The following is a 21,461-nucleotide window of genomic DNA, read 5'->3' on the forward strand; positions in this document are numbered from 1 at the left end:
TGAAGATGCTCAACTCCTAAAGCCCTTTCCCAAGAAGCAGAGTTACCCAGGCGTGGGCGTCAGGCTGCCAGGGAAAGTGGACATCAGTTTGCAGAAAGGGAATGAGGCAGACATTGGTGCTAGGTCCCATTTGCCTCCCAGAAGGGAGACAGGAATCATGGGGCCCCCAGAACTCGGGGGAGGGGGAGAGTGGCAGGGGGCCCCCTGGGATGCCCGAAGTGTGAAGGGCAGTTGGCGGGGTGGGGTCTGCTAACCTATCAGTGGGTTCTTGGTGCCAGAGGGAGTGCCGGGGTAGTAAGAGTGGCAGCCCAGACAGAAGCGCCATGTGTCTGACACTTGTACTGGTCTCCTAGGGCTGCTGTAACTAAATACCACAACACGGTGGATTATAAAGGCCCCTGGGTGATGCAAACACTTTGCACTCGGCTACTCACCTAAAGGCTGGCAGTTCAAACCCACCCAGGCTACTGCACAAAAAACCTTATGAAAACCCTATGAAGCAGTTCCACTCTGTAACATATGGGGTCGCCGTCAGTTGTAATAGACTTGACAGCAACAAGGTTTGTTTGTTTGCTTGTTGGTGGGGTGGTTTATAAGAACAGAAATGTACCATCTCCCAGCTCCAGACACCAGAAGTTCAAATCAACGTGTCGGCCAGGCCCTGCGCCCTCCAAAGGCTCTAGGAGAAGATCCTTTCTTTTCTCGCAGCTTCTGGGAGCTCCAGGACTTCCTTGGCTGTAGATGTGTCTTCACACAGTTGCCCATCCTCCTTCTGTGTCTCTTCTCATCTTTTATAGGACACTCCTCAGATTTGATTAGAGCCCCCTACTCCAGTATGAACTCAGGGTATGGGGACCCCGTGTATCACAGAGTAGAACTGAGCTCCACAGAGCTTTCTTAGCTGTAATCTTTACAGAAGCAGAGAGCCAGGCCTTTCTTCCGCAGTGCTGCTGGTGAGTTCAAAATGCCAAACTTTAGGTTTATAGTCGAGAGCATTTGCACCACCCAGGTACCTATGTTAACTGATAACATCTTCAAAGACCCTATTTCCAAAAAAGGTTACATTCACAGATACCAGCAGGTTAGGACTTCAACGTATCTTTTGAGGAGACACAATTCAACCCATAACAACACTGCACAATAGAGTGGGACTTGCCAGGGCGTCCACAGACGTCAAGTTCAGGTCTTAGCAAGGCACCCACACATACACCCAAGGCCAGGTCTTCTCTCAGCAATCCCAGGCTCTGGGCCAAGACCCCTCCCACTAACCCTACTTAACCCCCTTCCTCCAGGAAACCAGCAGGCGTCTTGCCAACCAGATCCCGCTCATAATTCAGTTCTTCCTGCTCCAAGAGAATAGCGACTGCCTGCAGAAGTCCATGATGCACACATTACAGGAAAAAGAGGGCTACTCCTGGCTGCTGCAGGAGCAAACGGAGACGGCCACCAAGAGGAGGCTCCTTAAGGAGCGGATCTACCGGCTGACGCAGGCGCGGTGCACGCTCCGTCAGTTCTCCACTTAGAGGAGACAGCCCGCTGGAGGGCGATGGTGCTCTTGGGTGCTATCCTTCTGTGCGCGTCCCTTGCAAGCAGAGCTGGTGCCAGAAGCTGCTTTACGCTGAGGGCCAGACTCTTCTGGTGCCGGCTGCATCCATCTTCTCTGTGCTCTACACACATCAGAACGCTTCTCTGACTTCACCCTGGCAGGAGACCCATGTACTCAGCTGTCACCTCCTCCAGGAAGTCTTCCCTGACCACCATGAAGAGGTGGGTGGTCCTGACCTTGGGCCCCCATAGCACTCAATTATGGCATTCTCGAGTACAACAATAATTCTTTGTCATTTTCCCCCATCGGATAATGAGACCCTGCAGAGGGCAAGGATAATATATTCCTCTTTTGTATTTCCAGACTCTAAGAGGCACCTGGCACATTAAAAAAAAAAAAAAAAAGGATTCCCTTGGAGTCGACGCCGACTCATGGCAATCTCATGTGTGTCAGAGTAAAACTGTGCTCCACAGAGTTTTCATGGCTGTGACCTTTTGGAAGCAGATTGCCAGGCCTTTTTTCTGAGGTGCCTCTGGCTGGATCCAAACCACCAACCTTTCACCTAGCACGTGTAACTTCTTAATCAATGCTATACCTAGAAAGAGTGAGTGTTGCTGAGTGAGGGAGGTGACCCAAGGCTGTCGCTTCGACCCTGACTTTGGTTGTTCAAAAAAGGTCAGTGGTTTGAATCTACCAGCCACTCCTTAGAAATATCCTTGGGGCAGTTCTACTCTGTCCTTTGGGGTTGCTGTGAGTCCAAATCACCTCTATGGCAATGAGTTTGAGTTAGTTTATCAGGAGTGGGAGGGAGGGAGAAAGGGGAAGGAGTTTGTGTTAATGGTGGTGGAATGGTTTGGAAAAAGATAGCAAGAATGGTTGCACAACTTGAAGAATGTAATCAGTGTCACTGAACTGTCCGTGTAGAAACTGCTGGATTGGAGTGTGTTTTCTTATGTATATTTTCGCCACAGTAAACAATAATAATAAAGAGAGAGAGAGCTTCTCACCAGTGATCATCTCTAGACTGGAGGGTTGTAGGTGATTTTATTTTCTTCATGCTTTTCTGTATTTTCCAAGCAATGAGTATGAATTACTTAATAAAAAGGCAATACAATACATATTCTTAAAGCGATTAATATCTGTATTGAGGTCACTGTTGGTTCAGTGGTAGAATTCTTGCCTCCCATGTGGGGGACTTGAGTTCCATTCCAAATCAATGCACCCGTCTGTACATGGAGGCTTGTCTGTGGCTATGAAGCTCAACAAATTTCAGGAGAGCTTCCAGACTAAGACTAGGAAGAAAGGCCTGGCAATCTACTTCAGAAAATCAGCCAGTGAAAACCGATGGGTCACAACAGTCCCATCTTAAAAAGGATCATGGTGGGGATGGTGCAGGACCAGGAAGTGTTTTGTTCAGTTGTACATGGGGTCGCCATGAGTGAGAGCCTGACTCCACCACAGGTAACAACTCCATAACCAAGAGATGACATTTTTAATCTAGTGCTATTATGCTGGGGTCTTTGGGCTTCTCCTTACAGGCCACAGGAGGAATGAGGCAACCTAGAATAGAATTTGGAAGTGAGGACTAGGAGAATTTTGAAGAGTAGCTGGAAAGAGAAGAGCCAGCTGGGTCAATTCCCATAAACCCCAGGGGAGAAGTCCTGGGAAGGCAGTTGACAGGTGTACCGTCTGCACCATTTGAAAAAATTAACTTTCACAAAGTATTGATTTCCCAGTACATCACCAGGCAAATGGCAAGGGACGGCTGGCGCTGTCAGGAAAAGTGATTTGCAAAGGCCACCACCTTCCCCGGTGACCATGTACTAGACCCCGGGTGTACAAAGCCAGGGCCCGCGGCGGAGCCTCCGGCCAGCCTGGCTCGGCTCCCCGCGCTCCTCCGCTTTTGGCTTTCAGCATCTGAGTCCTGGGGCAGGGCTCTCTGCGGGGCCCTGGGGCGAGAAGCAGGCAGAGCAGGGCCTGCCACTGAGAAGAGGAACTGGCACGCACGCCACGCGCCAGCCTCTTTGCACTTTAATTGAAAACGAGTCTCCTGGGGTATCCTCTTCAAATGCAGATTCCGATTCCGTGGTCTGGGGTGGCCCCAAATCTGAATTTCTGACAAACTCCCAGGGGATGCCAATGTTCCTGGTCCGGGACCACCCTTTGAGAAGCACAGGTCCATAAGTCACACGCACAACACCAGGCAAAAGCAACAAGAGCGTGGACTCGCACCTGGCCAGCTTGGGGTCCGCGACAGATACAAGGCGCCCGAGCGGAGCGCACGGCCCGCTGCTCTGGCCGCACAGCGACAGCCTGAGCGCGTTCCTAGGAGGTGCTGCTGGCCCCGCCGCCTCCCGGGAGCCCGCTGGTCACCGGCAGGATCGTATCCGGACGGACCGACATCCGAAACACAGCGCGACAGCAGAGCGCAGCGCCAGTAGGGCGGGATCCTGGGCCTCTTCTAAACACCGCCTGACCCTCCTCCTCCCGGTTTGCCGTGGGTCGGAGCACCGCCCACCCGGGCACCTCCCACCCCGGCCCCCGCCCCCTGCTCAGGGCACCGCCCACCTCGCCGGACTCCGCCCACCCCGGACCCCGGCCACCCCCGGGCACCGCCCACCCGGGCACCTCCCACCCCGGCCCCCGCCCCCTGCTCAGGGCACCGCCCCCGTCAGGCCCCGCCCACGCAGCCAGGCACTGCCCACCCCGCCGGACACCGCCCACCCCGCCGGACACCGCCCCCTGCTCAGGACACCGCCCACCCGTCGGACACGGCCCACCCCGCCGGGCACCGCCCACCCCGCTGGACACCTCCCCTTGCTCAGGGCACCGCCCACCCCGCCAGACACAGCCCCCTGCACAGGGCACCGCCCCCCACGCCGGACACCGCCCACCTCCCCGGACACTGCCGAATCCCGCCGGACACCGCCCCCTGCTCAGTGCACCGCCCACCCCTCCTGACCCCGCCCTCTCCGCCGGACACCGCCCACCCCGCCGGACACCGCCGGATCCCGCCGGATACCGCCCACCCTGCCGGACACCGCCGGATCCCGCCGGACACCGCCCCTGCTCAGGGCACCCCCACCCCGCCGGGCACCGCCCACCCCGCCGGACACCGCCCCCTGTCCAAGCACCTAACCCTCCCCCGGCACCGTCCCCTCTCCTGGCAATGTCCCCCTCTCCGGACACAGCCCACCCCTCCGAACACAGTCCACCTCTTCGGACACCGTCCCCTCGTCCCCCACCACCCGTCTCCTGGCACTGCCCACCTCTCCGGACACCGGTCCCTCCTCTCGGCACCTCCCCCTCTCGGCCCCGCCTCCGAGCAGCGCCCCTCCCCCAGTCAGTGTCCCCTCCCCCGGCACCCACCGCCCCTCTGTCCCTGCACCGCCCTCTCTCGTCCCTTTCCGGCAGTGCCCGCCCCTCACCGCACCGCTGCCTCCTCCCCGCCCTCGGGCTCCGGAATCCAGTCTGCGCACCTAGACTTCCCTTTCTCTGAGCCCTGGAGGAGAAAAGAAACCGAAACCGAAACTGACTGCTGAATGGACCTGCAGGGAAGGCGGGCGAGAGGCGGGGAGGGGGCTGTGGAGAAAACCAAGGGCTCAGGGTAGCCCTCCAGAGGTCACAGGAGAACCAGGCCTGCAGTGCCAGACTCAGCCTCCTGGGCTCACTGTCCACGCACCCACCCATCTATTTATTCATTTGTTCATTCGAGAAACATTTATTAAACTCTGCCAGATCCCGAGTACAAGAGGGTGCAGGGTTACGGCACGCTTGACACTGTCACAGGGGGTGTCACCGAAATGATCCCAGGGTCCCCGGCAGCGGCGGCTGAGGCAGGCAGCCAGGTTCCACAGGGGGAGGGTCTGGCGAGGCAGTGGCGCCACTAGGGTTGGTGTCGCCCATCACCCAGCACAGTAGCTCCTCACCACAACCCATCCCCCATCACCCAGCACAGCCCCGCTCATGAGGGGTGACACCATGAGTTACCACACTGGGTGACAGACACCAACCCTAGTGACACCCCTAGTGTATGGGGCATGGATTGTCAGGGAAGCACCTCCACGGACCTGGAGGACCAGGTGCAGCTGGTGGGTGGATGGGCCAATGGCGACAATGCACAGGGCTGACTACATTCCCAGAAGAAATCCTGGCTGCAGGCGCCAGGGGAGGGGAGCGGCCCCAGCTGGCAATACATGAAGTGAGGAGGGTGCTAAATGCCGGAAAAGGAAGGGAGCAGAGAGAGGTGCACCAGGCGCAGGCCAGCATTGGTACACTAGGCTGGGCAGTTTGGGATAACTCCCTCTCACCCCTCTCCCCCTGAAGGCAGCCCCCCCTTGCAGAGTCATATTCCTATAGGTGTTGAAGAGGACACACCCATTCAGAGGAGGCTGGGCTTGCAGTGGGGAGCCCACCCCACAGTTGCTGGCATAGCACTCCATGAACATTGGATCAGCTATCAGGGAAAAGCCAGCCCAGGCCAGCCCAGGCCACCGGGGTGTGAAGGGCTGGGGGAGGACCCCTACAGGCTGGAGACCCCAAATGATGACCAGGCAGACAACAGGGCTGAGAGCCAGTGAGATTGTTGGGCCCCTAATCTGCTTCTCCTCTGGATGCTGTGTTTTGCCACATATAGAAACGGAGGGAGTTCTGCAAGAAACCAAAGGAGACCTACATAAGTGGAAAAACATACCTTGCTCATGGATAGGAAGACTTAACATTATAAAATTGTCTATTCTACCAAAAGTGATCTATAGATTTAGTGCAATTCCAATGACATTTTTTAATGAGATGGAGAAACAAATCACCAACTTCATATGGAAGGGAAAGAGGCCCCGGATAAGTAAAGCATTACTGAAAAAGAAAAAGTGGGAGGCCTCACTCTACCTGATTTTAGAACCTATTATACTGCCACAGTAGTCAAAACAGCCTGGTACTGGTACAACAAGAGATACATAGACCAATGGAACAGCATTAAGAATTCAGACATAAAGCCATCCACATATGAGCCGTTGATACTTGACAAAGGCCCCCAGTCAGTTAAATGGGGAAAAGACAGTCTTTTTAACAAATGCTGTTGGCATAACTGGATATCCGTCTGCAAAAAAAATGAAACAAGACCCATACCTCACACCATGCACAAAAATGAACTCAAAATGGATCAAAGACCTAAATATAAAATCTAAAACGATAAAGATCAAGGAAGAAAAAATAAGGACAATGTTAGGAGCCGTAATACACGGCATAAACAGTATACAAAACAGTATAAAGAATGTAGAAGAAAAACTAGATAACTCAAAACTAAAAAACTCACATAACTAGGAGCTCCTAAAAATCAAACACCTGTGCTCATACAAAGACTTCACCAAAAGAGTAAAAAGATTACCTACAGACTGGGAAAAAGTTTTTGGCTATGACATTTCCGATCAGCGCCTGATTTCTAAAATCTGCATGATACTGTGAAAACTCAACTACAAAAAGATAAATAACCCAATTAAAAAATGGGCAAAGGATATGAACAGACACTTCACTAAAAAACACATTGAGGTAGCTAACAGATACATTAGAGAAATGCAAATCAAAACTACAATGAGATTCCATCTTATTCCAACAAGGCTGGCGTTAATCCAAATAACACACAATAATAAATGTTGGAGAGGTTGTGGAGAGATTGGAACACTTATACACTGCTGGTGGGAATGTCAAATGGTACAACCACTTTGGAAATCAACTTGGAGCTTTCTTAAAAGCTAGAAATAGAAATACCATATGATCCAGCAATCCCACTCCTTGGAATATATCCTAGAGAAATAAGAGCCTTTACATGAACAGACATAGCACACCCATGTTCACTGCTGCACTGTTTACAATAGCCAAAAGATGGAAGCAACCAAGGTGCCCATCAACGGATGAATGGATAAATAAATTATGGCATATTCACACAATGGAATACTACGCATTGATAAAGAACAGTGAGGGATCTGTGAAACATTTCATAACATGGAGGAATCTGGAAGGCATTATGCTGAGTGAAATTAGTCAGTTGCAAAAGGACAAATATTGAACAAGACCACTATTATAAGAACTGGAGAAATAGTTTAAGCTGAAAAGAAAATATTCTTTGATGGTTATGAGAGGGGGGTGGGAGGGAGGGTGGGAGAGGGGTATTCACTAATTCGACAATAGATGAGAACTACTTTCGGTGAAGGGAAAGACAACACACAATACAGGCGAGGTCAGCACAACTGGACTAAACCAAAAGCAAAGAAGTTTCCTGAATAAACTGAATGCCTCGAAGGCCAGAGTAGCAGGGGTGGCGGTTTGGGGACCATGGTTTCAGGGGACATCTAAGTCAATTGGCATAATAAAATCTATTAAGAAAACATTGTGCATCCCACTTTGGAGAGTGGCGTCTGGGGTCTTAAATGCTTGCAAGTGGCCATCTAAGATGCATCCATGGGTCTCAACCCACCTGGATCAAAGGAGAATGAAGAACACCAAGGACACAAGGTAATTATGAGCCCAACAGACAGAAAGGAGCACATAAACCATAGACTACATCGGCCTGAGACCAGAAGAACTAGATGGTGCCGTACTACAACCGATGGCTGCCCTGAAATGGAACACAACAGAGAACCCCTGAGGGAGCAGGAGGGCAGTGGGATGCAAACCCCAAATTCTCATAAAAAGACCACACTTAATGGTCTAAGACTAGAAGGACCCCGGTCGTCATGGCCCTCAGACCTTCTGTTAGCCCAGGACAGGAACCATTCCCAAAGCTAACTCTTCAGACAGGGATTGGACTGGACAATGGGATGGAGAGGGATGCTGGTGAGAAGTGAGCTTTTTGGATCAAGTAGACACTTGAGACTATGTTCTTGGATCAAGTAGACACTTGAGACTATGTTGGCATCTCCTGTCTGGAGGGGAGATGAGAGGGTAGAGGGGTTAGAAGCTGGTGGAATAGACAAGAAAAGAGAGAGCGGAGGGAGGGATTAGGGTGTCTCAGGGGGAGAGCAAATGGGAGTATATAGCAAGGTGTTTTTTTTTATATAAGTTTTTGTGTGAGATGCTGACTTGATTTGTCAACTTTCACTTAAAGCACAATAAAAATTAAAAAAGAAAGAAAGAAAAGAAAGAGAGGAAGAACGCCAGGAAGGTGAGACCAGGCTCTGCCACCATGGGAGCCACAGGCAGGCAGGCCCATGGTTAACGAGCACCTACCGTATGTGTGATGGGCACCGAGTGGGCACTGGAAGAATACAAGCTTGCTAAGACCTTCATGGAGGTGACAGCTGGTCAAGGAGGTGGACGCATCCCCACTCTCCGTAACAGCCATCAGACTCAGATGCCACAGCGGCATCCTGAGCTCAGGATGGAGGGTGCCCGGAACCGCTGTGGCCCAGGCGTGGGAGGAGAGCCCAGGGGAGCTACATTGTCCAGGAACATCAAAGAAGGTTTTTTTCTTGAGTTCTAATAATAGTGGTGTCATACAATATTTGCCCTTTAGTGACTGACTCATTTCACTCAGCATAATGGGCTCCAAAATCACCCACGTTGTGAATGTTTCCCAGATTCATCTTTGTTCTTGATCGTCTTCCTTTATCATTGCGTAGTATTCCATTGTGTGTACGCACCTTAATTTGTTTATCCGTTTAGCTGCTGGAGCGGCGGTCCCTGCGCACCTCAATCATCCACGGAGCTTGTTGAACAGAGCTGGCTGGGCCCGCCCCAGAGCTTCTGATTCAGCAGGTTGGAGGTGGGGCCCAAAATTCTGCATTTCCCCCAATTCCCAGAGATGCTGAGGCTTCTGGTCCGGGTCCCCACTTTGAGAACCTGTCTTACTCCCACTAGGTGCTGGGCTGAGATTGCGCAAGCGCCCCGCCCCCTGCGCTCTGACTTTCCGCGCCTGGGTTTTCTTTCTGCTGCCTGTGAACGGTGCGCATCTCGCAGCGCCTAGGCCCCTTGGCCGCTGAGCTTCGTTCCCCGCGTCTGGGGGCGGCGCCAGGCGGGGCTTAAAGCCACCAGCCCCCGGACCTGGAGCCTGGTGACCTGCGCGGAGACCGGTGAGTGTCGCGCTCTGGGGTCCGTTGATCTCCAGCCCGGGAGTGGGTACCGCGGGAAGGGGCGTTCGGCCCCGGGACTGGGAAGCCGAGCGCTCGGGAGTGCGGACATTGCGGGGAGGGGCGCTAGTAATAGTACTAATAATAACGACAGCAGTGATGACGGGGGCTCGGACTGCGCTTGCTTCTGTTTCTGACCAACAGCGTGCTGAGGGCGCTGAAGCCCCATTAAAAACAGCCCTGGAATAGGAGGTTTTTATTTGGTGGCGGAGGGGGGGGGGCGGAGCAGAAGGTGGAGGGGATGGAGGGTCAGGAGGGGGTGTCCAGGGGACTCGGGTTAAGGTGGGGGGGGGGCTGTGAGAAAGTTTCGAACCCATTGCTGCAAACGCAGGCCAGCGCTTTATCAGGGTGTCCATGCCTGCAAGCGAGTGCGAACTGCAAAAGTCAGCTTTAGGCGGCTACTTGGAGGCGCACGTTCCAGGGGTCTGCACAGATCCTGCTGAATCAGGGGAGGGTCGAGCGGAGGGTCCGTCAAGAATGCGCTGGGTGACAGAGCCACCCTTCGCGAAAAAGGGTCCTTTGGAGACAGACCGGGCATGCGCAGAAGAGCCTCCGCTCGCAATGGCCGAGGGCTACCGCGTTCCCATGGGCTCCCTCCACAGAGCGAGTGGGAGGGTACTGGGGGAGTCCCATTCCCAATCTTCATAGTAGCTTAAGAGGATGACGTGGTGTGGTTGTGAGGGAGGAAGAGAGGCACGACCGTCCTTGGGAGTTTATGGAAGGATCCCAGGCAGCTGCTAAGCCCTGCACCCATGCCCGCCGCCCCCGACCACCGCCCTGGGTGATGGCTTAGCGGTGAGTATGGAATTCATAGAATGATTTAGCCAAATTTTGAATCAAGTTTTTACCGGAAGCAGTGTCAAATGACGCTAACCACTAGTTGTCAGCCTCAGCCAGCTCCTAAGATGTCATCTCAGCTTTCTGCTTTGGCTCACCCAAGGCCCCTCCCCAGCTGTGGACCGGGCCCTCCTGCCCCGCCCACGCACCCACTTCACACTGGGTGTGGTCCCTGGGGTTTACAACCATTTGGTCTAAGAACAAGATGTTCGGCCCTTTTAATTATAAAAAAAATTGTAATGCCAGTGGGTTTGGGAAGGTAAAAGCACGTTCAGGAGAAAGAGGGAGTTGCAGAGTGGGGCTGCAGGCACTATGACTATGGATCTATCCATCCATCCATCTATCCATCTAACAACCTTGGGTCTTCAGCCTTCCCCTATGGACAAGGATTGTGTGGCTCACGGGGAGGGTGCCCTGAGGAGAAGCAAACAGAGCATGGGTACTAACTGTTGATCCTTGCGCTGAACGTACAGCAAGGCTCTGAGCATTAGGCATGCATCTTATAATTAAAATATTCAAGGCTTATGGGAAGGATTCTGGGGAAATACGCATGGCTTCAACGCATCACCGCTGGAAGGGTGCCTCGGCACTACTGAAAGCAGTGGGAATGAACTTGGGGAGTACTCTCATTTATTCCCCGCCCCCCCCCCCGCATTTGGTCTAATTTGTATATTTTGCATGATTTCAAGGAGGTGTCAGAGAACATTTCTCCATTTTCCTCGGTGCAACGTTACCTCTTCAAATAAAAGGAACCTCCTGCTGGAAGTAAGTTAGTGCTTTGTTATTTTATAAGATTAATCGTTTTCATTTACTTTTATCTAGGTTTGTTAGATGCTGAAAATTTAACATTTATTTTTTTTTGTACTCTTTTGGTCCCAGAAAAATTAAAAAATGAATTTCTAATACATAGAAACCAGTTGCTGTCGAGTGGACCCCATGTGTGTCAGAGTAGAGCTGCTTTCCCTAGGTTTTCAGTGGCTGATTTTTAAGAAAGTAGATGGCCAGGCCTTTCTTCTCAGGCACTTCTGGGTGGATTTGAACCTCTAACCTTTCAGTTAGCAGCCTAGTATGTTAACTGTTTGCATCACCCAGAGACTCCTTCGCGTACATACATGTGTATTTTCTCCAGTGCAGACAAGTATGGTAAAGGGGTCAGTTAAATGCTTTCCAAAACAAATGGATAGGATTAGGATAGAGTTGTATGGGGGAAATGGAATGAAAATATGAATTCAAGGATCAAAGGAACAGTGTAAGAGACTAAGATTTCATATTTTTTTTTAACTAAAGATTTGGGTATCGAATTACCATGGTACTTAGATTCCCTTGGCTACACTTGAAAGAGATTTATAACAGTTTAATTTTAAATGTAATTTTGTTTAAATACATATGGAGTTCTATCGTTACAACTATTTAAATATATTGTGAAAAAAAATTTCACCTTCAGCCTAAAATTGTGACATAAAATACCATTTTTTCAAAACCTTTTGGGGTATGGAAGGGTATTCTTGAACACGACTGAGCTGAGATGTAGGATTTTTCTTCATTTCACGTTTGCTTCTTCTGGAACCTTCCTTTAATTTCTCCATTGATAGACAGTTACTGAGCTGACACTGTATTCCAGGCACTCTTCTAGGCTCTGGGGACCTCACTGTGAATAAAGTTGTCCAAGTCCCTTCCCTCAAGGAGCTTCCCTTCTAGTGATGGGTGTGGTTCCACGAGTAGATATTACCAAGCTTTTGGTTTTTGTTCATATTGATCTGCTTGATTTCAGGCTTCATTGACAAAGGAAGAAGATGGTGCGTTCTAAAGCAGAAAAAGCAACACCCGATTCAGCTGCTACAACCAACCGTCTTCCGTTACTAAACGGAGATGCCAATATGGCAAATGATACGTACATGTCAGAGAAGAAGCAGGACTGGGTAAGCTGTTGTCTGAAGCTCTCTGTGCATTCTGACCTGAGCTGTGCCCATTGTATCAGCAACGACGCTGCTGCCCGTGGTGCCTGCTGGGCTCTTCTTCCCCAGGCAGGACGAGAATTCTCTGCTGCCTCTCCCTGGGCCCACTGTAGCCAAATGCAGACGTTCTGCCATAGCTGACTCTGGCCGGGGTACCATTCAGGTCTGGGGACCCAGGCGAGGCGCTGATTGGCTCCTGTAGGAATTGGCCTGAACGCTGGGCCCCTGAGCCTGGAGTTATCGCCTGCCCCAGGCCTGGTCCCTTCTCCAGCTACAAACCCTCTGAGGTAGCGTCATGACAACACCTCCACAGGGAGCCACATGCTGTCTTTGCTCCCAGAATCAAGCCATACTTTTTGTGGGAACCAAACGCAGGCTCCGGAATCAGTCTGAGCTGAATTAGGTCCCAATGCTGGCACAGCCCGCTGTGTACGCTTGGATGTCTGTTTTTGCCTTTCTGAAAGCCTGGTTTCTGTCTCTCCGTGGGGAGCGTGACAGTGTTAACGTCACGTGGCTGTGGCGCCGATTGAATGCAGGTGACAGCGGGCAGGCAGGAAGAGCTCAGTTGACTGCTGTTGTGTATTTTTAAACCATGGATGGGTAGTCCCTTTCAGGGTGGCTCCAATTTCGTAAATAATGTTCAACAGTATTTTACATAGTATTAAAAACCGTGTTGAAGGGCACAGGAGAACATACAGGCCCACCCATCTTTCCCCGCCACCAGCATAACTTTCCGTTTCCATGCCTTCCCTCCTGTGTCCTGTCTGTGCCTGCTGGGTGAGCGGCCACAGGAGCATGCACCCTGAAGGTGCTGTGAAAAGTGCTTCACCTGCTTAGGCCCTTTTCCAGTCACGTCGAGCAGAGATACATCTTGTGACCCAGCAATTCCTCTTCCAGATACAGGTAGCCCTTGTTGTTGTTTTAGGTGCCACCAGGTTGGTTGTGACTCATAGCACACTATGTACAAGCCAACAAAACGCTACCTGTCGCCATACCATCCTCACAACCATTGCTATGTTGCCAGCCCATTGTTGCAGCTACTGTGTGAGTCCATCTCATTAATGGTCTTCCTCTTTTTCGCTGACCTTCTACTTTACCAACCGTGATGTCCTTCTCCAGGGGCTGGTCCCTCCTGTTAACGTGTCCAAAGCAAGTGAGACAAAGTCTCACTATACCCACTTCTTTTTTTATTTTTTATTTTTTTAATGTGCTTTAAGTGAAAGTTTACAAATCAAGTCAGTCTCTTATACAAAAATTTATATACACCTTAATATATATCCCTAATTGCTCTCCCCCAATAAGACAGCCCTCTGCTTCCCTCCACTCTCTCTTTTCGTGTCCATTCCGCCAGCTTCTAACCCCCTCTGCCCTCTCACCTCCCCTCTACATAGGAGATGCCAACATAGTCTCAAGTGTCTACTTGATCCAAGAAGCTCATTCTTCACCAGCATCTTTTTCTATCCCATTGTCCAGTCCAATCCCTGTCTGAAGAGTTGGCTTTGGGGATAGTTCCTGTCTTGGGCTAACAGAAGGTCTGGGGGGCATGACACCAGGGTCCTTCTAGTCTCATTCAGACCATTAAGTATGGTCTTTTTAGAGAATTTGGGGTCTGCATCCCACTACTCTCCTGCTCCCTCAGGGGTTCTCTGTTGTGTTCCCTGTCAGGGCAGTCATGAGTGGTAGCCGGGCACCATCTAGTTCTTCTGGTCTCAGGATGATATAAGTCTCTAGTTTATGTGGCCCTTTCTGTCTCGGGCTCATAGTTATCATGTGACCTTGGTGTTCTTCATTCGCCTTTGGTCCAGGTGGGTTGAGACCAATTAATGCATCTTAGATGGCTGCTTGCTAGTGTTTAAGACCCCAGACACCGCTCTCCAAAGTGGGATGCAGAATGTTTTCTTAATAGATTTTATTTTGCAGATTGACTTAGATGTCCCCTGAAACCATGGTCCCCAAACCTCCGCCCCTGCTACGCTGGCCTTCAAAGCATTCAGATTATTCAGTAAACTTCTTTGCTGTTGGTTTAGTCCAGTTGTGCTGACCTTACCTATATTGTGTGTTGTATTTCCCTTCACCTAAAGTAGTTTTTATCTACTATCTTATTAGTGAATACCCTTCTTCCTCCCTCTCTCCCTCATTCGCTTCCTCCCTCCCTCCCCCTTCTCATAACCATCAAAGAATATTTTCTTCTCTGTTTAAACTATTTCTTGAGTTCTTATAATAGTGGTCTTATACAATATTTGCCCTTTTGCAACTGACTAATTTCACTTAGCATAATGCCTTCCAGATTCCTCCATGTTATGAAATGTTTCACAGATTGATCACTGTTCTTTATCAATGCCTAGTATTCCACTGTGTGAATATACCATAATTTTTTTTATCCTTTCCTCCATTGATGGGCACCTTGGTTGCTTCCATCTTTTTGCTATTGTAAACAGCGCAGCAGTGAACGTGGGTGTGCATATATCTGTTTGCATAAAGGCTCTTATTTCTCTAGAATGTATTCGAAGGAGTGGGATTGCTGGATTGTATGATAGTTCTATTTCCAGCTTTTTAAGGAAGCGCCAAATTGATTTCCAAAGTGGTTGTACCATTTTACATTCCCACCAGCACTGTATAAGTGTTCCAGTCTCTCCACAACCTCTCCAACGTTTATTATTGTGTGTTATTTGGATTAATGCCAGCCTTGTTGGAGTGAGATGGAATCTCACTGTAGTTTTGATTTGCATTTCACTAATGCCTAATGATCATGAGCATTTTCTCATGAATCTGGTAGCTGCCTGAGTGTCTTCTTTAGTGAAGTGTCTGTTCATATCCTTTGCCCATTTTTTAATTGGGTTATTTGTCTTTTTGTAGTTCAGTTTTTGCAGTATCATGTAGATTTTAGAGATCAGGCGCTGATCGGAAATGTCATAGCTAAAAACTTTTTCCCAGTCTGTGGGAAATCTTTTACTCTTTTGAAGTCTTTGGATGACCATAGGTATTTGATTTTTAGGAGCTCCCAGTTATCTTCTTTTTCTTCTGCATTGTTAGCAATGTTTTATATGCTGTTTATGCCATGTATTAGGGCTTGTAACATTGTCCCTATTTTTTCTTCCATAATCTTTATCATTTTAGATTTTATATTTAGGCCTTTGATCCATTTTGAGTTCATTTTTGTGCATGGTGTGAGGTATGGGTCTTGTTTCATTTTTTTGCAGATGGTTATCCAGTTATGCCAGCAGCATTTGTTAAAAAGACCGTCTTTTCCTGGTTTAGCTGGTTTTGGGCGTTTGTCAAATATTAACCGCTCATATGTGGATGGATTTATCTCTGGATTCTCAGTTTTGTTCCATTGGTCTATGTATCTGTTGTACCAGTACCAGGCTGTTTTGACTACTGTGGTGGTAAAATAGGTTCTAAAATCAGGTACAATAAGACCTCCCACTTTGTTCTTCTTTTTCAGCGAAGCTTTACTTATCTGGGGCCTCTTTCCCTTCCAAATGAAGTTGGTGATTTGTTTCTCCATCTCATTAAAAAAATGTCGTTGAAATTTGGATTGGAATTGCGTTAAATCTATAGATCGCTTTTGGTAGAATAGACATTTTCACAATGTTAAGCCCTCCTATCCATGAGCAAGGTATGTTTTTCCACTTATTTAGGTCTGTTTTGGTTTCTTGCTGAAGTGTTTTGTAGTTTTCTTTGTGTAAGTCTTTTACATCTCTGATAAGATTTATTCCTAAGTATTTTATCTTCTTAGGGGCTACTGTAAATGACATTGATGTGGTGATTGCCTTTTCAATGTTCTTTTTGTTGGTGTAGAGGAATCCAACTGATTTTTGTATGTTTATCTTATATCCTGATCCTCTGCGGAACTCTTCTATTAGTTCCAGTAGTTTTCTTGAGGATTCCTTAGGGTTTTCTGTGTATAAGATCATGTCATCTGCAAATAGAGATACTTTTACTTCTTCCTTGCCAATCTGGATGCCCTTTATTTCTTTATCTAGCCTAATTGCTCTGGCTAGGACCTCCAGCACAATGTCGAATAAGAGTGGTGATAAAGGGCATCCTTGTCTGGTTCCCGATCTCAAGGGGAATGCTTTCAGGCTCTTTCCATTTAGGATGATGCTGGCTCTTGGCTTTGTATAGATGCTCTTTATTATGTTGAAGAATTTTCCTTCTATTCCTATTCTGCTGAGAGTTTTTATCATGAATGGGTTTTGAATTTTCTCAAATGCCTTTTCTGCATCAATTAATAAAATCATGTGATTCTTGTTTTTTGTTTTATTTATATGATGGATTACATTAATTGTTTTTCTAATGTTGAACCATCCCTGCATAGCCGGTATGAACCCCACTTGGTCATGGTGAATTATTTTTTTGATATATTGTTGAATTCTATTGGCCTGAATTTTGTTGAGGATTTTTGCATCTAAGTTCGTGAGGGATATAGGTCTGTAATTTTCTTTTTCTGTGGTGTCCTTACCTGGTTTTGGTATCAGGGATATGCTGGTTTCATAGAATGAGTTTGGGAATATTCTGTCTTTTTCTATGCTCTGAAATACCTTTAGTAGTAGTGGTGTTAACTCTTCTCTGAAAGTTTGATAGAACTCTGCAGTGAAGCCGTCAGGGCCAGGGCTTTTTTTTTGTTGGGAGTTTTTGGAATACTTTTTCAATCTCTTCTTTTGTTATGGGTCTATTTAGTTGTTCTATCTCTGTTTGTGTTAGTTTAGGTAGGTAGTGTATTTCTAGGAATTCATCCATTTCTTCTAGGTTTTCAAATTTGTTTGAGTATTGTTTTTCATAGTAATCTGATATGATTCTTTTAATTTCAGTTGGGTCTGTTGTAACATCACCCATCTCATTTCTTATTCGGGTTATTTGCTTCCTCTCCTGTTTTTCTTTTGTCAGTTTGGCCAATGGCTTATCAATTTGGTCGATTTTTTCAAAGAGCTAGCTTTTGGTCTTTTCAATTCTTTCAAATGTTTTTCTGTTTTCTACTTCATTTATTTCTGGCCTAATTTTTATTATTTGTTTTCTTCTGGTGCCTGTGGGTTTCTTTTGTGTCTCTCTATTTGTTCAAGTTGTAGGGATAGCTCTTTGATTTTGGCCCTTTCTTCTTTTGGGATGTGTGGATTTATTGATATAAGTTGACCTCTGAGCACTGCCTTTGCTGTGTCCCAGAGGTTCTGATAGGAAGTGTTTTCATTCTCATTGGATTCTATAAATTTCTTTATTCCATCCTTAATGTCTTCTATAATGCAGTCTTTTTTGAGCAGGGTATTGTTCAGTTTCCAAGTGTTTGATTTCTGTTCCCTGCTTTTTCTGTTACTGATCTCTACTTTTATGTCTTTATGGTCAGAGAAGATGCTTTGCAATAGGTCAGTGTTTTGGATTCTGCTAAGGCTTGCTTTATGACCTAATATGTGGTCTATTCTAGAGAATGTTCTATGTGCACTAGAAAAAAAAGTATACTTGGCTGCTGTGGGGTGGAGTGTTCTGTATATGTCTATGAGGCCAAGTTGGTTGATTGTGGCATTTAGATCTTAGGTGTCTTTATTGAGCTTCTTTCTGGGTATTCTGTCCTTCACTGAAAGTGGTATGTTGAAGTCTCCTACTAATATTGTGGAGCTGTCTATCTCACTTTTCAATGGTGATAGAGTTTGTTTTATGTATCTTGCAGCCCTGTCATTGGGTGCATAAATATTTAATATGGTTATATCCTCCTGGTATATTGTCCCTTTAATCATTATATAGTGTCCTTCCTTATCCTTTGTGGTGGATTTAACTTTAAAGCCTATTTTGTCAAAAATTAATATTGCCACTCCTGGGCTTTTTTGATTGTTGTTTGCTTGATATATGTTTTTCCATCCTTTGAGTTTTAGTTTGTTTGTGTCTCTAAGTCTAAGGTGTGTTTCTTATAGGCAGCATATAGACAGATCATGTTTTTTAATCCATTCTTCCACTCTCTCTCTTTGTTGGTGCATTTAGGCCATTTACATTCGGCATAATTATGGATAGGTATGAATTTGGTGCTGTCATTTTGATGTCTTTTTTGTGTGTTGCTGACAGTTGCTTTTTCCCACTTACTTTTTGTGCTGAGTAGATTATTGTCTTTTCCTCATATTCATTGTTGTTGATTTTGTTTCCGCTGAGTCTCTATTTTTTTCTTGTATTTTATTTTCATGTGTAGGATAGTTTGTCTCATTTGTGGTTACCTTATTATTTACCCCTATTTTTTTCTAAATTTAAACCTAACTTTTATTTCTTTGTATCCCCTTGTCTTACTCTCCGTGTAGAAGACCTATGACTACATTTCTTAGTCCCTGTTTATTATTTTAATGTTGTCTTCTTTTACATAATAATATCGCTGTTTCCCTGTTTTGACCTTTTTTTTAATCTTGATTTATTTTTGTGATTTCCCCGTCTGGGTTGACATCTGATTGCTCTGTCCAGTGTTCTAGTCTTGGGTTGATACCTGATATTATTGATTTTCTAACCAAAGAACTCCCTTTAGTATTTCTTGTAGTTTTGGTTTGGTTTTTATGAATTCCCTAAACTTCTGTTTATCTGGAAATGTCCTAATTTCACCTTCATATTTGAGAGACAGTTTTGTTGGATATATGATTCTCGGCTGGCAATTTTTTTCCTTCAATTTTTTATATAAGTCATCCTATTGCCTTCTTGCCTGCATGGTTTCTGCTGAGTAGTCCAGGCTTATTCTTATCGACTCTCATTTGTAGGTGACTTTTCATTTATCCCTCACTGCTCTTTAAATCCTCTCGTTATCTTTGGTTTTGGCAAGTTTGATTATAATATCTCTTGGTGACTTTCTTTTAAGATCTGCCTTATGTGGAGTTCAATGAGCATCTTCGATAGATATCTTCTCATCTTTCATGATATCAGGGAAGTTTTCTGCCAACAAATCTTCAAGAATTCTCTCTGTATTTTCTGTTATCCTTCCCTGTTTTGGAACTCCAGTCACTCGTAGGTTATTTCTCTTGATAGAGTCCCACATGATTCTTAAGGTTTCTTCATTTTTTTTTTAATTCTTTTATCTGATTTTTCTTCAAATATATTGGTGCCAAGTGCTTTATCTTCACGTTCACAAATTCTGGCTTCTGCTTGCTCACGCTGCTCCTCTGACTTTCTATTGAGTTGTCTAATTCTGTAATTTTATTGTTAATCTTCTGAATTTCTGATTGCTGTCTATGGATTTTACCGGCTTATTAATTTTTTTGTTATGTTCCTGAATAACCTTTTTTAAGTTCTTCTACTTCTTTATCTGTGTGTTCCTTGGCTCGTTCTGCATATTGCCTAATTTTCTTCCTGATGTCTTGAAGGGTTCTGTATATTAATCTTATGTATTCTGCCTCCGGTAATTCCAGAAAGGCGCTTTCATCTAGAAGATCCCTTGATTCTTTGTTTTGAGAGCTTGTTGAGGCAGTCATGGTCTGTTTCTCTATGTGACTTGATATTGACTGTCATCTCTGAGCCATCTATAAATTATTGTATTAATTTATTTTATGTTTGCTTACTGTGTCATAGTTTCTTGCTTTGTTTTGTTTTGATATGCCCATATGGGTTGCTTGAGTGAGCTAGCTTGATTATTTTTGCCTTTGAAGCTCTGATGTCCTGTCTCCAGATGGCTAGAGCTGTTATCAGGTATATCAGTCTAGGAGTCCATTCACTTTTCTGGTATGAATTCAGCTCAGGTGTCCAGGTAGCTGATCATCAAGTGTGGGTACAGGCTCTGTCCTAGTCTTAGAGAGGCAGGGGTGATTGATGTAGGTACCAGTGTCTGGTTGCAGCAAGGGGTCATGCTCTGAACAAGGCAGAGGGCCAAGACTCATCCCCCAAGTGTCTCTGAAGAAAGTGTGTCCCTGTTCCCTAGAGCTCACAGGTGGGTGGGTTCTGCAGATGGACCACGGGCACCCAGTGTTTTTGGTTGTAAGGACTGGGAGGTACCAGTTATCCTTGGACCCCGTTTGCGGGTTGGGTGACCTGAGTGGAGCCACCAGTCCTTAGGGCCCTGATGTAGGTAGGTGAGGACCCTGTTTATTAGGCAAAATGGTGTTAAACATCCTACACCCACCTCTCCACCACACAGCTGAAACAGTTGTAGTCTGCCAACAAGGGCCTATTCTCCTGAAATAGGCCCACACAGGTGCATGCAGAGAGGAAAGTTACTCAAAGTCCACAGACTGTTTATGCCTGGACAGGAGCCACTTCTCTCCTGAGCTCCCCCGGTTAGTGTACCTGGCAAATTATCTTTTCCCCCAATTGTGAATTTATTCCTTCTCCAGGGCCTGGAGGAAGGCTCTCAGGCCCTGGAGGAAGGCTCTCAGGCCCAGGAAAATCAAAAGCTGCTGAAGCCGGCTTGGGGGCGGGGAACACGGTAAAATACACGGAAATACTTAGCTTTTGCAGGCAGCACCAGCCTTCTCTGGTTCCAGAGGTGTGAGTAGGCTGTGCAGCTGGCTGCTTCTACCTGAGGAAACTGCGGCTGAACTCTAGTACCAGGCTGCCTCTGCAACTTCCAGGAATGGTGCCTGAGGGCTTCCAGTGATTCAGGTCTGGTAACTCCTCTCTACTTCTGAGCAGCCTTTTCCTCCCGGGCCCCTCAGTTCGTTTTCTAACCTCGCCTTTGATGTTCAGGGCTCCTAGCTTGTCATAAATATACTCGTTTCACTTGTTTTTTTGGGTTTTTATTGTAAAAGGGCTCGCCAGAAGCGCCTGTCTATTCTGCCATCTTGGCCCTGCCTCTCACTATACTCACTTCTAAGGAGCATTCTGGCTGTATACCTTCTAAGGCAGATTTATTTGTTCTTTTGTCAATCTATGATATATTCAGTAATCCTCACCGACACCATAATTCAAAGGCATCACTTGTTCCTTGACTTCTTTATTCATTCTCCAGCTTTCACATACATGTGAGGTGATTGAAAACACTGTGGCTTGAGTTAGATGCGCCTTCGTCCTCAAAGTGACATCTTTGCTTTTTAACACTTTAAAGAGGCC

General features: G+C 47.1%; 2 protein-coding genes across 5 annotated transcripts in view; both read left to right on the top strand.

The window, feature by feature from the left end:
- LOC111753088 (interferon-induced GTP-binding protein Mx2-like) overlaps nucleotides 1-3,146 on the top strand; it is a 37,369-nt gene extending 34,223 nt beyond the window's left edge. For 3 of the 4 annotated variants that reach the window (XM_064279479.1, XM_064279480.1, XM_064279482.1), the window contains one exon: nucleotides 1,293-3,146. In XM_064279479.1, the coding sequence (XP_064135549.1) occupies nucleotides 1,293-1,523 (231 nt within the window). In that variant the 3' untranslated portion in view covers nucleotides 1,524-3,146. The remainder of the gene's footprint in view (nucleotides 1-1,292) is intronic. The other variant, XM_064279478.1, reaches the window with a different exon arrangement.
- Nucleotides 3,147-9,559: 6,413 nt separating this feature from the next.
- LOC100654159 (interferon-induced GTP-binding protein Mx1-like) overlaps nucleotides 9,560-21,461 on the top strand; it is a 36,939-nt gene continuing 25,037 nt past the window's right edge. Inside the window, exons 1-3 of the mRNA XM_010598660.3 lie at nucleotides 9,560-9,612; nucleotides 11,196-11,271; nucleotides 12,278-12,425. Of these exons, the coding sequence (XP_010596962.1) occupies nucleotides 12,300-12,425 (126 nt within the window). The 5' untranslated portion in view covers nucleotides 9,560-9,612; nucleotides 11,196-11,271; nucleotides 12,278-12,299. The remainder of the gene's footprint in view (nucleotides 9,613-11,195; nucleotides 11,272-12,277; nucleotides 12,426-21,461) is intronic.

This window comes from Loxodonta africana, chromosome 2, assembly GCF_030014295.1.
Source record: "Loxodonta africana isolate mLoxAfr1 chromosome 2, mLoxAfr1.hap2, whole genome shotgun sequence".
NCBI lineage: Eukaryota > Metazoa > Chordata > Mammalia > Proboscidea > Elephantidae > Loxodonta > Loxodonta africana.